We start from the raw sequence: 15,855 nt of genomic DNA, 5'->3' as shown, positions 1-15,855 counted from the left end.
CTAAAAAGAGGTTAAGAAATTATATGCTTTCTTATTTGCTCCTTAAATAGCAGTTCTTTTTTTAATTAATACAAAGCAAACAGAAAAACAAATCCAATCCAATCCAGGTGGGGCTGAAGGGCTCGACCACTGTTGAGCTGCTGCATTATAGCAGCACAGTGTCTTATCGCCAACCCATGAAAGCTAGAAGTCACCCTGCTGCTCCAGATCTACCTACTGTATGGCTGGCTACAGACTACAACCATCTGCTCCAGATCTACCTACTGTATGGCTGGCTACAAACTACAACCATCTGCAAGTTTAGTTTGTAGTGAACATCATGGACAGCTGCACAAAAAGTCTCTTGGGGTCGTATGGGACTCAGTTCAATTCAATTCAGTTTTATTTATAGTATCAAATCATAACAAGAGTTATCTCGAGACACTTTACAGATAGAGTAAGTCTAGACCACACTCTATAATTTCCAAAGCCCCAACAATTCCAGTAATTCCCTCAAGAGCAAGCATTAGCAGTGGCTGTTGCGACAGTGGCGAGGAAAAACTCCCTTTCAGGAAGAAACCTTGGCAGACCCAGACTCTTGATAGGCAGTGTCTGACGGGGCCGGTTGGGGGTGTGATGAACAGTGGCAATAATAGTCATAATAAAGATAATGGAACAGTGACTACAATGGTAGTCGTTGTAGTTCATGTCATAGCCGGGAACAGCAGGGCATTACGGGATGTAGCATGGGACAGCAGAGCATGGGTGGATGCAGTGGACGCGGCAGGACGCAGCCGGACATTGCAGGAAAGAAACATAAGGACTCCGGGGAACGAACTCCCTAGAGCTAGGTTAGTAACAAGCATTTCTGGGATAAGGATGCACACAAAAGGAAACACATGAAAACAGAGATGAGAGAGCAGTTCATTGTGTCATAGGATGGAAGGAACTTCCCCGGCAGTCTAGAATTATAATAGCATAAGTTGGAGCGGCAGGTTAAAGAGAGGTGCCGGATCGGGATTGAACTCTCCCCAACCGGATCGGGCTGTAATGGCCTGCCTCCCTCTTCTCTCATTATATTATTTATTATATGATAGATGAATCTGATGACTATGACGAAAAGCAGGTGGGCCAGGTTAGGCGGACGCTGCAAGTTAATTGAGTGTTTCCTAATAATATTGCCTAGAGGAAGCATATATAAAGAGAATAGAATTGGTCCAAGCAATGAGCCTTGAGGAACACCATGGCTAACTTTAGTGTACTTGGAGGGTTTATCGTTAATATTAACAAATTGGGATCGCTCAGAGAAATAGGACTTAAACCAGCTTAGTGCGGTTCCTTTAATGCCAACTAAATGTTCCAGTCTCTGTAACAGGATGGTATGTTCAATAGTGTTGAATGCAGCACCAAGATCTAATAAGACAAGTATGGAGACAAGTCCTTTGTCAGCAGCAGTTAGAAGGTCGTTAGTAATTTTCACCAGTGCCGTCTCTGTGCTATGATGCATTCTAAATCCTGACTGAAAGTCTTCAAATAGACTATTTCTATGTAGAAAGTCACACAACTGATTAGCGACTAACTTCTCAAGGATTTTGGAGAGAAAGGAAAGGTTAGATATAGGTCTATAGTTGGTTAAGACCTCAGGATCGAGGGTGTTTTTTTCAGCTTACTGTAACTGTAGACAGATTTCCTTTTACATGTTTCCTTGTTGGAATATCCTTATGACAGATGCAACTGTATATCTACTAAGATTTGGATAAACTATTAGTCCAGCCTCCCTCAGCGTCAATCCGTGGTTCACAACATGGTCCACTAGTGTTGCAAAACTTTCATTTGATAAATTTGGACCTCTTCTTCTTTGAGCATATTCTCCAGCTTCAGGTCTTCCTCTACCTCCACCTCAGCCTCTACCTCTGGCTTGGCCTCTTCCTCTTCCTCTACCTCCTTCTTCTCCTCTGTGGATTCCCCCTCTCACTCTCAGTCTTCTTCTTCTGACTCCTTCCATTTTGGTTGACGGCAGGTGAACTTACCTGCTGCATTTTATATAGTGCTTAAACCTGATTGGTGTGTCTACAATTAAGCAAGCATGTGTTTGCATACCTGGTGGCTGTGTTTAACCAATTGATTCATGGGTGTGTTCATTTGAAAGCCTTTGCTTTGAAATTGCAAGGAAATGACATAATGATAAATTTCTGTGTCAAATGCATAAAAGTGTGTTTAGTGTTTTGCAAAAAGTGTGAAGCTGACAATGTGCTTACAGTTGTGCAAATCTAAGCCAGTGTTTTGCTCCTTGAGTGTAAGGTTTTGCTAATTGTGGGAAAGTTTTAATTTTAGTGTGTAAGCAATTGTAAAAAACCTTTAAGTAGCCTCATTAGGATGGGGTCTAAGAGACAGGTAGTTGACTTAGCTGAAGAGACCTTTAACATTAATTGTTGAAGGTCTATAGGATAAAAGCAGTCTAAGTATGTATCAGGTCTTATCATTCTCTCCAGCCCTCCTGCGCCCAATGGTGAGCCGTTAGAAGCTGTTGGCAAAAGGTGATGAATTTTATCTCTAATTGTTATAATTTTATCATTAAAGAAGGTCATGAAGTCATCACTACTCAGAGCTAGAGGAATATATGGCTCAGTAGAGCTGTGACTATCTGTCAGCCTGGCTACAGTGCTGAAAAGAAACCTTTGGTTGTTCTTATTTTCTTCTATTAGTGTTAAGTAATAGTCTGGTCTGGCATTTATGAGGGCCTTCCTATAATTTTTCAGACTATCTTGCCAATCTATACGAGATTCTTCCAGTTTGGTGAAATACTATTTACTTTGAAGTTTTCGTGAGATTTGTTTTAATTTGCGAGTTTGGGAGTTATACCAAGGTGCTAGTTTTCTTTGCCTCATCATCTTTTTTTTGACAGGAGCAACTGAGTCCAAAGTTGTCCGTAGGCAGGCCGTAGCAGCGTCTACAAAATTATCAATTTGGGAGGGACTAAAGTTAACATAAAGGTCCTCTGTTATATTAAGGCATGACATTGAGTTAAATGCTGTTGGAATATCTTCCTTAAATTTAGCTATAGCACTGTCAAATAGGCATCTAGTGTAGAAACTTATATATATATATATATATATATATATATATATATATGAAGTGAGCTTTTGTAATTCCTTTTCATATATGTTATCTGTTTCACTTTCGTTTTATTCTTGCTAAATAATGTGGTTTGGGATGATTTATAATGCTGAGTGCATGACAGTAATCCCTCTTATATAATGTAAAAATAACCTTTATTAGTGGCTGTAGTCCTTAGTAATCATGTTGATGGTTTGTTTGACCGGGAAATCGTTTAATTGATGATAGAGGTCATTTAGAGTCTGAAGTGACAGTGCTATTGAACTGTGGCAATTTAATTTATCTTTTCGCCACTAGAGGGCAGTGTTTACTAGAGGTGTGACTAGAGCTTGTCGTGTCCCCCCCCCCCGATATCTCGCAAGATTAAAAGATTTCTAGTCAAGGTAAAAAGTGTCTCGTGATATCACAAGTGCAGAGCAGCAGCCTTGATAGCATAGAAAATCCCCCGGCTGTTCTCTATGGAAGTAAATCTTTTTCATCGGATTTTAAAATTAAAAAGCCATTGAATTTCTAGAACTAAATATTTACAAATTGAAATTATGTATCTGAATTTTTTACCTCTAAATTTTACTCTTCAAATTTTCAAAAACTAATTCTCACCTTTATTTTTCTAAGTTCCAAAATTCAGAATCCAAAATTCAACATAAAATAAATTCAATATAACAAATTCAGATGCAAAATACAAAGTTTAAAATAACTAATATATTTTCAACTTGCTCAAATTCAACGGCAAAATGTAATGTTTAATATTCTGTGTTAACACCCGGGAACCCAAGGAAAAGCAATTGATTCTAGAATCTGGATTAGGAGTTTGCCATAGTAGCTGCAACAAACGCTTGAGGAAATTAACGTCTACCTCGCCGAGAAATCTTGTCACGTTTAATATCGCGAGGTCTCATACACCGTCCTCTAGTGGCGAAAAGATAAATTAAATTGACACGGTTGAATAGCACTGTCACTTTCCCAAACCAATTCTAAATTCCCTCTATCATCAATTAAACAATGATTTCCCGGTCAGACAAACCAACAACATAAATACTAAGGAACACAGTCACTAATAAAGGTTATTTCTACATTATTTAAGAGGGATTACTGTAGAAATTGGTCATGCACTCAGCATTATAAATCTTTCCAGACCACATTAGTTAGCAAGAATAAAACGAGAGTCCAACACATAATATATATGAAAAGGAACTACAAAAGCTCACTTCATCAACCCAACTAGGAAATGTGAATCATTATACTGCACTTACTTTATCATGGACGCACATGAACACAAATAAAGTCAGAGACAGAATCTTAACAATAAAACATTGTTTTCTGTGATTGTGTGTTTTCAGTCTACACAGCTGTAAATCTGTAAATCACCATCAGATGTATGGCATTGATCGAGCATCTGTCTTCACAAAAATCATCTGTTGAGTGTTTGATGGTAATTTATTTGTGCTTTAGAACGTAATCAATGTGAAACAATAGTAAAATAAGTTTTATTTCTCTTGGTCTACTGCACAATGACAAATTCAAGTACAAAACATTTGGTCTCAACAACTGCCAGAAAATGCTTAGTTATGTTGTAACCTTGGCTCTCTGATTGAAGAGACTCTCTCTCCACCGTACATATTGAATAAGTAACAGTGTGACTGTTAGTTATACAGGGGAGAAACCAGTCATTTGAGTTTATGGTAAAACCTTTCAGTGCTCGGTTTTCATTTTGTGACTTTCAATTGAATAAAGGAATATTTTTCCAGTCTCATTTCTTCATTGAAATTTTCTGTAAAATAGTGTTAAAATCTTGTCTCGATCTAGTGAACCCAATCTCGTGAGCAGGGTGTGTCGTCACACCCCTAGTGTTTATCAATGTAACGGGGCTGTATAGGCAATGGAAATTAATTTAATTAATTAAGGCTCTATTTAGAATATTGTCAATGCCATAACGGCTTCCTATTGTGTTGAAGTATTAGTGGATGTGTTTGGTGTCAGTATGTTTGTAAATCTGTAAATCAGCATCAGATGTATTTAGAAACTGAATCAATTTTTATATCTGGATTGTTGAAGTTAAAGTTTGTTATACATCATTCACAGCTGAATATGAAATCAAAGTTTAAATGATTTTCTTTCAGTAATTGTCAGTAAAGTTGTTAATAAATCATCAGATGATAACCTGCAGCTGTATTGTGTCTTGTTCTCTCCATCAAATGTCTGTGAACTGGAACTGGACACAAACACAGTAAACAGAAAACTCAAACTGTCTGACAACAACAGAAGGTGACAAATGTGGGAGAGGATCAGTCATATCCTGATCATCCAGACAGATTTGACTTCTGTCCTCAGCTGCTGTGTAGAAATGGTCTGACTGGTCGCTGACGAGTGCTTAGGGCCGTCTACAAATTACTACACCGAAAAGAGTTACAACAAAAATATTTATTAATTCAATGATTAATAAGGTAATGTCTCCAAACTTACCTCAATTATTACTTGTCTCCTGCTAGTTATACTACAGCACTTACTTTAAAAAAACAAGTTAAATTAATAAATCTTTTTGTTGCATCTCTTTTCGGTGTTGTAATTTGTAGACGGCCCTAAGCACTCGTCTTACTGCAGCAGCAACAACAGCAGAGAGCAGAAGTCAGCAGGCAAGTGTTATTTACATAAACTTCTGGTATACTTACAAACTTTACAATCCATCGTTTTATGAGTGCATAACCTATTTGTACTACTTGTAGACGTTTGGTATCATTTCGGGCATTATTAGTGGGGTAATTTACAAGATACAAACGTGGGTCCGTTAGCCCCTGCGCTGAGCTATTCAGCTGATAACGCTACTCTACGCTAACTCTCCCAATGTTAGACCCAGGTGAAAAAAGCTTCTGGGTGGGTGTTTTGCTCGAGGTCATGGTGCAAAGGACCCTAGGGTGAATTACTCCGAACCATCACTTTAAATATTAAACTTAAAGTCTGAAACTGAGCTTTGTTGTCTTGAAACATTTGTTTCTGAAAGAAACTCCTCCGAATGTCGAACAAGTCTTTCAAGGTCAAATTCAGGATCTGTAAAAAAATAATTACAGTTTGTTAAGAGTTGGTTCGATGTGATCTGCATGCAAAATAAATCTTTTGTTTTCTTCTCGACTGTTTTGTTATTCTTTTACAGATGTATTTTTTTATCGCAGTCTTATGACTCCATAGGTATCGTGCTTATTCACAGAATATTCAGTTTGTACTCCAGGCCTTTTACTGGGGAGTTTAATTTAAAACAAAACATAATAAATGAACTCTTCGAATGTTTTGAGTGTAAAAATATTAATTTGTAAAGTAACTAAAGCTTACATATAAATGCAGTGGAGTAGAAGTAGAAAGTGGGATGGCAAAAAAGTACAAGTACTTATGAGTGCAGTACTCAAGTCAAACTTGAAAGGTCCAATATGTAATACATTTATTGGGTAGCACTTTATAATAACTATCCATAATTCATCATTTATTAAGCATTAGTTAACTATTAGTTAATGGTTTGTTCATCATTATTAATTAATTGTTCTTACATAACTCATCAGTAAAGCATTTGTTCACATAGTTATAAATGGTTTGTTCATAGTAAATAAGCCAATCTTGAAAAATATTTTTGTAAGTACATGATTTATACTTAGCAATTAATGAAACAACCATTTGTAAATGAAATAATTTTCCCATTATAAACCAGTTACTAACTATTGCTAAATGCTTTGTTCATCATTTGTAAAGCACTGCTCCTATGTTAATTCTCATGAATTAAGCATTTGTATACACATTCATAAATGGTTTGTTCATAGTAAATAAGGCTCTCGAAAATTATGTTTATAAATAGAAGTTTGACACTTTCTAAATATTGCAAAAACCATTAGTAAATTAAATAATTTTCCCTTTATAAACTATCTACAAACTAGTAGTAATTTATTTGTTTATCATTTCTAAAGCATAGTTCCTACATTCATTCTAATCAGTAAAGCATTTGTAAATGCAGTTAGTAAATGGTTGGTCCATAGTAAGTAAGCCCATGTAAAATGTTTATCAGTATATTTTTTAATGATTCCTACATGATGCATTAACCATTTGTAAATTAAGTAATTTTACCATTATCAACTAGGTACTCAGGAACGTAAAAGGTTGTTTAAAGCTAGGAAGTTAATGATTAACAGACTATCTAGACCTACATTTGTTCATGTCTTAAATAAAATGTTATGATTTAGAAAAAGGCCTAAACTAATAGCTTGGGTGTTAATACATCTGTTACAAATACTTACCAATAATGTAATCCATGATTAACTCATGAGTTACTACTGGTTAGTTAAGTATACTGTGTGAGCCCATCTAAAGTGAGTACTTTCTATGCTTTACAAAGCATTTATAAATGACTTCCAAAGGCTAACAGAACCTGGACACACACATGTATTGTTCTATTTGGACCTGCCTTCAGAAATATGCGTACGGATAGTTAGTGTTAATACATCTTTAACAAGCACTTACCAACACATCAATCCATGATTAACTCATGAGTTACTACTGGTTAGTTAAGTATACTGTGTGAGCCCATCTAAAGTGAGGACCTTCTATGCTTTAGAAAGCATTTATAAATGAGTTCCAAAGGCTACCAGAACCTGGACACACACGTATTGCTCTACAGGGCTCTCAAGTTTTGAAGACAGGCAAGAGTGACACCTCCCCAAAAAAACATCATAGATTGGTGGCGGGTTGGACAAGTCGCAGGAATAGGGGTGTTTCATTAATATTATTATTATTAGTGTTTTTGTTGTTATTATTAATATTTGCTCAGATTTACACAAGAAAAGATTTGACACATGGCACTGACAGTTCAACCAAATACAAAGTATTTATTCAATTTCTGCATTGTTACTTATGATAATGGGGGGGTCTGGGGGTCCTCCCCCAGAAAATTTTGAGCATTAAACTCTTCATTTCCTGCATTCTGGTGAATTTGTATGCACCTATTTATACCTTTTTCTGAATCAATTTATGCTGGAAATCTTTATGTAAAGGTAAACATAGATTAAAATCCAAATATGAAAACATAATGGAATATATGGCAGTTAGGCTCAGGCATTCTGTATTGCTTTCATCTATTTATTCTCCTGTTGATCGACTTTTCTAATTATATCTGAGTCAGCACACATGTAGCCTAGCATCATTTACTCTTCCATTTTGCATCTTTTGTTGAGGAAGTAACCTCCTTAAATTTGCATATGACAATTATTCACGTCAATGATACATTAATTCATTTTAATGAATTAATAAACCCCTGGACTGTAATATGATTTGTTAGAGCAAGATTTCTGCTCATGTTCAAAACTTTGTGCACATTCAAAATATCTCTTTTATCTGAGTTTTGGAGGAGTCGTGATACTTTGAGAAAAATAAAGTTATAATAGTCAATATATTTCAGAAAATAATCTACCTGCACCACAGTCTGCTGTGCATTATGTGATTGCTCTTCTGACGGTAGATCTCAGACCTTCTGACAGACACAGAGCCCCGTTTGGGTCTCTGGTCTCTGAAATATTGAGCGAGAATGTTTGTCGGTTATGCTTTGCTTTTTTTTCATTGGTTGCTGCATTAAATCTTACCCAGATAAAATAGTGCTATTTTCTGATTGGCTATTGTGTAGCCCCTTTCTTTTTTTTTGTTTGGCTGATAAGTGGCAGGCTCGATTTAGACATTAAAAATGCTACAAGCCGTGGCTTGGTCACGGTCTATGGGCTTGGTAGCGTTGCATTTCCCCTGACTCGTTTCCTGGTTCTATTTCTCCATAAACAACATGAAATCAAGGAGAGGGTTAACTTTTCCTGCTACAGATTTCCCGCCGTGGTCAGAAAGAACAGGGGAGACACTTTGTTTCTCTCACTAGGACTCTAGAGTCGCTACTTGCTCCAAAGATAATCGCCGTCACTCTCTCACTTCTCCCTCTACCACACACTCCCCCCACACACACATGTGGCTTGACGCACACACCAGCGCACAAGCATAAACATCAGGCCACTTAGGCTACTGACTACTGCAAGAGCTCTGCGTGGAGCCTCCGCACAACTTAAAAAACGGACGCCAGCGCGCGTTTTATCCTACGGTTCCATAGTGAGACCGGCGCAGCCGGAGAAATTTTGGGCGCTGCGGCATATTTCATTTATTATAAATAATTTTTACGCGTGAGAAATACAATGTGTGGCGGGAGTGCGTGACAAAAGACCGAAATGAGTGACTGTCACGCTCAATGCGTGACACTTGAGAGCCCTGACTTACAGAAAGTTGGTCCTCTGTAACTTGCGCATTTTTTAGCTATTAAAATTGTTTTGATAACTTTTTGTCACGAGGGTCCTCCGAGCGTATATGCCAGTTTTCGTGCCGATCGGACTCACGCACCAGGAGTAGTTAGACAGACCCCACTAACACAGAACGTTTAGGTAACATTGGGGAACGTTAGTTTTTGGTTCTCTAAAGGTTAGTTCGAACCAAACCAAAAACTAACGTTTAGGGAACGTTCCCTCATAGTTATAACGTACTCTATACGTTAAGGGAACCAACCAACTGAAACATTCTCCTGTGGTTGTACTGTTACCTCCACACAACGTTCCTGTTTGGTTGTTTTTGGATGTTTTTGGTTGTTCTGAGTGCGGTTTTGAAATGTTTATTTAAACCAGCTCCATCTATGTTTTTGAAATAGCATATAAAAGGTTTGCAGTCACTTGATTTAGATTCACTCAAAAATGATTGGTCTTATAAAATCTAAGTAAGATAAGCAACATAGCAAGATAATATATTTACTTTTAGGCTGAAATCAATTTTGCTAAAAACTATACTTTTGTGCTTGATTTTGTTTTTTTAACTGTATTAAAGAGGTGATATTATGCTTTTTGGCTTTTTCCCTTTCCTTAACTGTGTTGTATATGTTTTTTGGGCATGTAATAGGTTTAAAAAGTGAAAAAGACCAAAGTCCACCCCAGGGGTAGCTTCCATTTCCAGCAGAAAACACTGTTCACAAACTGCTCCCAACAGCTCTATTGTAGTGATGCCTTTTCTTCCGTGACGAGCTGACGTCAGCTCGTACAGAAGTTATAAAGCTCGCCTAGCTGCTAATCTCCCCTCCCCCCCACCCCCACCACCAATTCAAGTTTGTTAGACCCAGAGCGGCTGGAGAGTTGAGAGTCTCGGTCATGTCCAGGAGACGCTGTATTCGTCAGTGCACAGGGAAATTTCCTCTTTTTCATCTTCCAAAAGACGATGAATTTAAGAGTCAGTGGTTAAAATTTGTTTTTGGCACTATTCCCCAGGACTACAACCCCAACCTTATGTTGTGTTCTGTCCATTTTACGGAGGACTGCTTCCTGAACCTGCAACAGTTCAATTCAGGATTTTCAAACCGTTTAATTCTGAAAGACAGTGCAGTTCCGACTCTGTCTGGTCATCATGGAGATTCAGAACCACAACCTGTAAGTACGCTAGCTATAATTTATAAACCTTTACGAAGTGTGGAAGTGGGCAGTTGAAGTGGGCAGGTTGTAGCTAAACTACAGCTAAAGCTGTAGCTAATGTTGTATCCGGTGTGAAATTGTTTAGCTCATTTTTAACAGATTATTTTTTTTAAATATGGTGATGGGTTGTGTATTTAAAGATGTGAAATATTGCTGTTGTGTGGATGTGCATTTATTAGTAACTTATACCAGCTGCTGTTACGGTGGCAGTGAAATGTAGCCTCGTTACAAAGTTAGCAGAAGCTAACTGTCTAGCTAGCTAGCGCTAACGTTTTGTGTTCAAACCGTTTTGTTCAAAGCTTTTGAACACAATTACGTAACACTGCATTAAAATCGACTATTGCTTTTCAGTCAAAATATGTAGAACAGTGTACAAGTGTGCATGTGAAGGTATGTTTAGAACGTTAATGTTACTTTACAGGTTGATTGGTAAGGGCACCGAAACCACTGTATGCCTCAGCTAATTTGGTAGTGTTGGCTAACGTTCTTTAAAGTGGTAAACGACACGTGTGTTTAAGTTGCTTTTGTTACGTGGAGACCGTTGTCCATAACCAGCAGTATATTTGCTCCCTACTTGCACAACCGGGGCTTTGACTAGCAAAAGGATGTCATGTGGTGTGTTAATTTGTTTATATGCTACTTGTGCTGTCTCCTGATTTCACAAGGGATAAGAACGTTAGCGTTACAGATACTCTTTTCATCTGATTACTGTCTTATTACAGAGTACATCACAGCAGCACCTCGAAACCCCACACCTTTCCACTACATTCCATGACATAGGATGCCAGACCGAACCACCACAAAATATGTCAGTGGCAGTGTTGGGAAGGATACTTTAAAAACGTATTTCGTTACAGAATACAGAATACATGCCCACAAATGTAATTTGTAACGTATTTCGTTACGTTACTCAATCTGAGTAACGTATTCTGAATACTTGGATTACTTCAGGATTACTTCCACATTGAATTACGTTTTATAAGTGTAGGAATGCAGCTATCACATCCAGCTTACTAAACAGGCCTATAATGGTGTGTTCTTTTTATTCCAACTAGCTGAATGTGTACCTGAACAAGCAGATAGATTATTGTATTGGTAGTCCCGAACTGCATACTACAAAAATCTAACCGCAGTCTTGCTACCACGAGCTAATTTTAGCTAATGTTAGCTAGCATGTCAAACGGGGCTAGTCAGTCTTTAAACGGCTCTGGAGCTAGTAAATCAGCACGTAGGAGAATGTAAAGTCGCACGTCAATGGTAAAATAGCAAGGTGACCAGTAAAACTACAGCAGACGACTACCCTTGGCTAATTAAAAAAATAGCTTACTTTAAGATGCTTCTTCAGGTTGGAAGTGGAGTAATTTGGACGCTGAAAGGAGGTTGGTTGCTGGCAAGCACCGGTTGCACTGCACAGTTATATTTCATTCTCCCTGTTCGTTCTTTAATGTGAAATGCTGTTTGAATTTCCAAGATAGAAACTTATTCCTGCCCTGGCTCTGTCGTGCCGGTTCCGACTCCATTGTGACTGATCACGCAAATAGCTATTTTTTTCGATTTCATATCGGGGCTTCTGGAAAATGCATAGAGTTGCCTTAATTTAGTCAGAGTGAATAAACTCGTGAAACAGAAAAGTATCGTCATGTAATCCATTGATTTCAACAATGTAACTGTATTCTAAATACCAACGATTTAAATTGTAACTGTAACGGAATACAGTTACTCATAATTTGTATTCTGAATACGTAACGCCGTTACATGTATTCCGTTACTCCCCAACACTGGTCAGTGGGCATACAGTCCAGTGCTCCAAAAATGAGAGCAGTCGGCACACAGCTATCCATGGGTACGCTGAGGGCTTCCATGAGAAGCAAAGGTAAATAACAAAAGCATCACGTTTTTGCATTTTTTCTTCACATGCAGTACCTGTAAATGCCTTACTCTGCTGAAAACCCAATATATAATAAACATGAGAATTTAATTTCGTTATTGTAAAGAAAAATATTATTTAAGTTTTTCCTTTTTTTTCTTAGGCACCCAGGCAATGGTGCCCTGTGTTAGTGTTTACACTGAGACCACTTCAAGCTCCCCAGAATTCACCCCGATGTCTTCAACACCAATAAGACCCCAAGATTACAGACCTCGCAAGAGACCTCGTCTTGAGGAGGAGGAGGAGGAAGAGGGAGACACCTCAACAGAGTTGCAAGCTGAGCCACAAGACTCAACATATATCCCTGGTGACTCTGTTCTAACGGACGAATCTGCCATGTCGTAAGTTCGATATTTGTATTCCATTTCAATATGACTTATCATCAGAAAAGTTAAACTTGGTAGGAAAGCTAAAGCAAGAATGTATTCTTTCTGTTTTTTTTTAAGGTCTGAGCCAGTGTCTACTTATAAGGATGATAAGTACATTGTTTTTGAAAGTTGCCTAAGGGAGCTTTTTCAAAGCTGTCCTGTATGCAAGAGGCAGTGTGACGTTCAGCGCCGAAAAATGGGAATGTATGTGTCATTCACACAGCTCTGCCCACACTGCAACTATTCAAGACAGTGGCAGAGTCAGCCTGTTGTAGAAAGTACCCCCGTCGGCAACCTACACCTGTCAGCGGCAACATATTTCACCGGTTCATACTTCATCCAACTGGAAAAGGTATTGCTATAACTATTTAATATGAAATGGCAATCACTGTACTGTTTTCACAAACGTACCAATTTTACATGTTTTCACAGATATGCAAGGCCATGAATCTTCAGATTTTCAAGTATGACACCTTCAGGAGGCATGCTAGGAGTTTTCTGGAGCCAGCCATAATCCACAAATGGAAGACGGATCAGTAACATCTTTTTCAAAAGTTACAGCATGGAGGAAAGATTGGAGTCAGTGGAGATATGCGAGCTGACTCCCCAGGTAAGACAAAAGTCCCAAAAGTCCTTTCTTAAAAGCATGGTACTTAAACATTCGATTTGAGTTGCAAAGCCTTGACATGGTCTTTGTTATATAATCTTCAGGGCACTCAGCAAAGTATGGGAGCTACACACTGATGCACCTAGACAGTAACCGCATTATCGACCTTCAGCTTGTTCAGGTGGGTCCCATATTTTTATTTTTTTGCCTTGCGACATGATGAAAGATGATTCTGTATAGCTTTCAATGTCTCACATTTATATCTATGCATTTTTGTCCCACCACCAGAGCAATGAAGTAGGTGGTAGTTACCACATGGAGAAGGAGGGCATTAAACGCTGCCTGGATCTACTAGATTCAAATGGTTTGGTGGTGGACTACATTGTCACCGACCGTCATCCACAGATCCAGAAGTATCTGAGGGAGCGCAGCATCACCCACTTCTATGATGTGTGGCACTTTGAGAAAGGTACGTCTTCATCCTTGTTTATGTCAGTGTGGCTCATTGACATACTTTGTGTTTAGTTATTCGTCAAAGAATGTCCTGAATATAAATTTATTGCATATGCACTTTCTGCAAGGTTTGTCAAAGAAACTTGACAAAGTTGCGCAAAACAAGGACTGTGGGGTGTTGAAGAAGTGGCTGCGTAGCATCAAAAGCCATGTCTACTGGAGTGTAACATCGTCAACATCAGGGCCAGAGAAGGTAGCCAAGTGGATGTCGATTGTCAACCACATCCAGAACGTGCACTTGCATGAAAACCCTCTTTTCCCAAAGTGCCAACATCCTGATCGAGTGTCAAGGGATCCAAGTAAATGGTTTCAACCAGGTATGTAAACAAAATGTGAGTAAAAGAATTACATTTAAAATGCAAAACCTTTTTCGCTTATAATATTAATAACAAAAAACAACTTCACCTCAAATGCCCTTTATAATGAAATATTATTGCTGTATTTACTGTGTTAATGGGCTGCAATTTTAATAAAGTGTTTTTTAATTTTATTTAAGGGTCAATGGTGCTCTACAAAGTGGAAAAAATCCTGGTCAATAAGAGGGTTGTCAAAGATGTGGAGAAGCTGAGCCACCACTACCAAACATCATCCCTGGAGGCTTTCCACAGTTTGATCCTTCGCTTCACACCCAAGAATGTGGTTTTCCCTTTCAAGGGCATGCTTTGCAGGTAATACAATGAATACATTCAGTAACATTATACACCACAGCTACTGCCTAATGGCTTATATATATATATATATATATATATATATATATATATATATATATATATATATATATATAAAATATCAAAATTGTTGTGTCACTTCAGTTTGCAATTGTATTTTTGTAGGTTGTACCTTGCAGCCATGCACTACAATGAAAATGCAGACCGCGAAAGCAAGCCACAACATCTGCAGGACAACCAGTATTCAAGGTTGTGTTTCCCAAGTCCAGGAAGGGGGAGGTGACTGCGAGGCCAGTAAAACAGACCCTACATACAGTAAGTTTTAAACTACTTTTATTTATATAACAAATAATGTAACATCAATAGTGACACATTGAATATTTACAAGTAGTGTTAACTTCAGAAAAACATCTCTTGTAATTACAAATAGTGACACTTGTGTATATGTGTGTGTATATGTGTGTATATATGTGTGTATATGTGTGTGTATACAAGTATTGTAAACGTAACAAATAAATAGTTAAGGCTAAAAAACAAATATGTAGAAATAAGGTGGCGTCTGAGAAGAACGCTCTTCTTAAGCACTTCAGTGATTATTTATATGCATTAATTCACAGAATATGTGGAAGAACTTATGAGGCTGGTTTTCGAGGAGGTGTTTGAGGACCCAACTCCATTTGTTGAGGTGCTGAAACTGATCCCCATCCCCAAGGATCTGGCATCGGAACATGAGAGACCCTCAAAGGAGGAAGTGGTTGCCCGCCATCTGTCCCGCTTTGCACAAGGGACAGTCGGAACCCTACATAGTATGCACCCAGATCAAGAAACTGCAGGCGTATCCGGCGTACAACGCACGATGGGATTACCACCCTAACAGTCCTTCCCAAGTAGCCCCAGCACCAGTTCACAAAGCCAAGATAGGCAAGGTGCCTGTAGCGCCTGTATGGACAGGATTGGACAATAGTGAACATCACTCTTATTTATAGTGTATATCTGTATTTGTTTCCTATTATGTATATTAAGATTGTTCTATTTATATAAGCGTTTCAACATTTGATGAAAATAAAGACATTGTAATCGTGATTTCTCCCTTAGGTCTTTGGTTTATTGGTAAAATAATTTTATGGGACAGTTAATTACATGTTTTAAAAACTTACTCTTTTTC

The 15,855-nt window shown here is 38.1% G+C and overlaps 1 protein-coding gene across 1 annotated transcript; it reads left to right on the top strand.

Moving 5' to 3' along the window:
- The first annotated feature begins 12,406 nt into the window (after window positions 1–12,406).
- LOC120575303 lies at window positions 12,407–14,973 on the top strand. The gene is made up of 8 exons (XM_039826024.1): window positions 12,407–12,480; window positions 12,638–12,875; window positions 12,981–13,512; window positions 13,614–13,690; window positions 13,798–13,978; window positions 14,091–14,339; window positions 14,519–14,690; window positions 14,856–14,973. The coding sequence occupies exons 3-8, from the start codon at window positions 13,494–13,496 to the stop codon at window positions 14,971–14,973; spliced, it is 816 nt and encodes a 271-aa protein (XP_039681958.1). The 5' UTR covers window positions 12,407–12,480; window positions 12,638–12,875; window positions 12,981–13,493.
- The last annotated feature ends 882 nt before the right edge of the window (window positions 14,974–15,855 follow it).

The sequence above is a fragment of the Perca fluviatilis genome, chromosome 15 (assembly GCF_010015445.1).
Source record: "Perca fluviatilis chromosome 15, GENO_Pfluv_1.0, whole genome shotgun sequence".
Lineage (NCBI taxonomy): Eukaryota > Metazoa > Chordata > Actinopteri > Perciformes > Percidae > Perca > Perca fluviatilis.
This window is presented reverse-complemented; position numbering and strand designations above follow the sequence as displayed.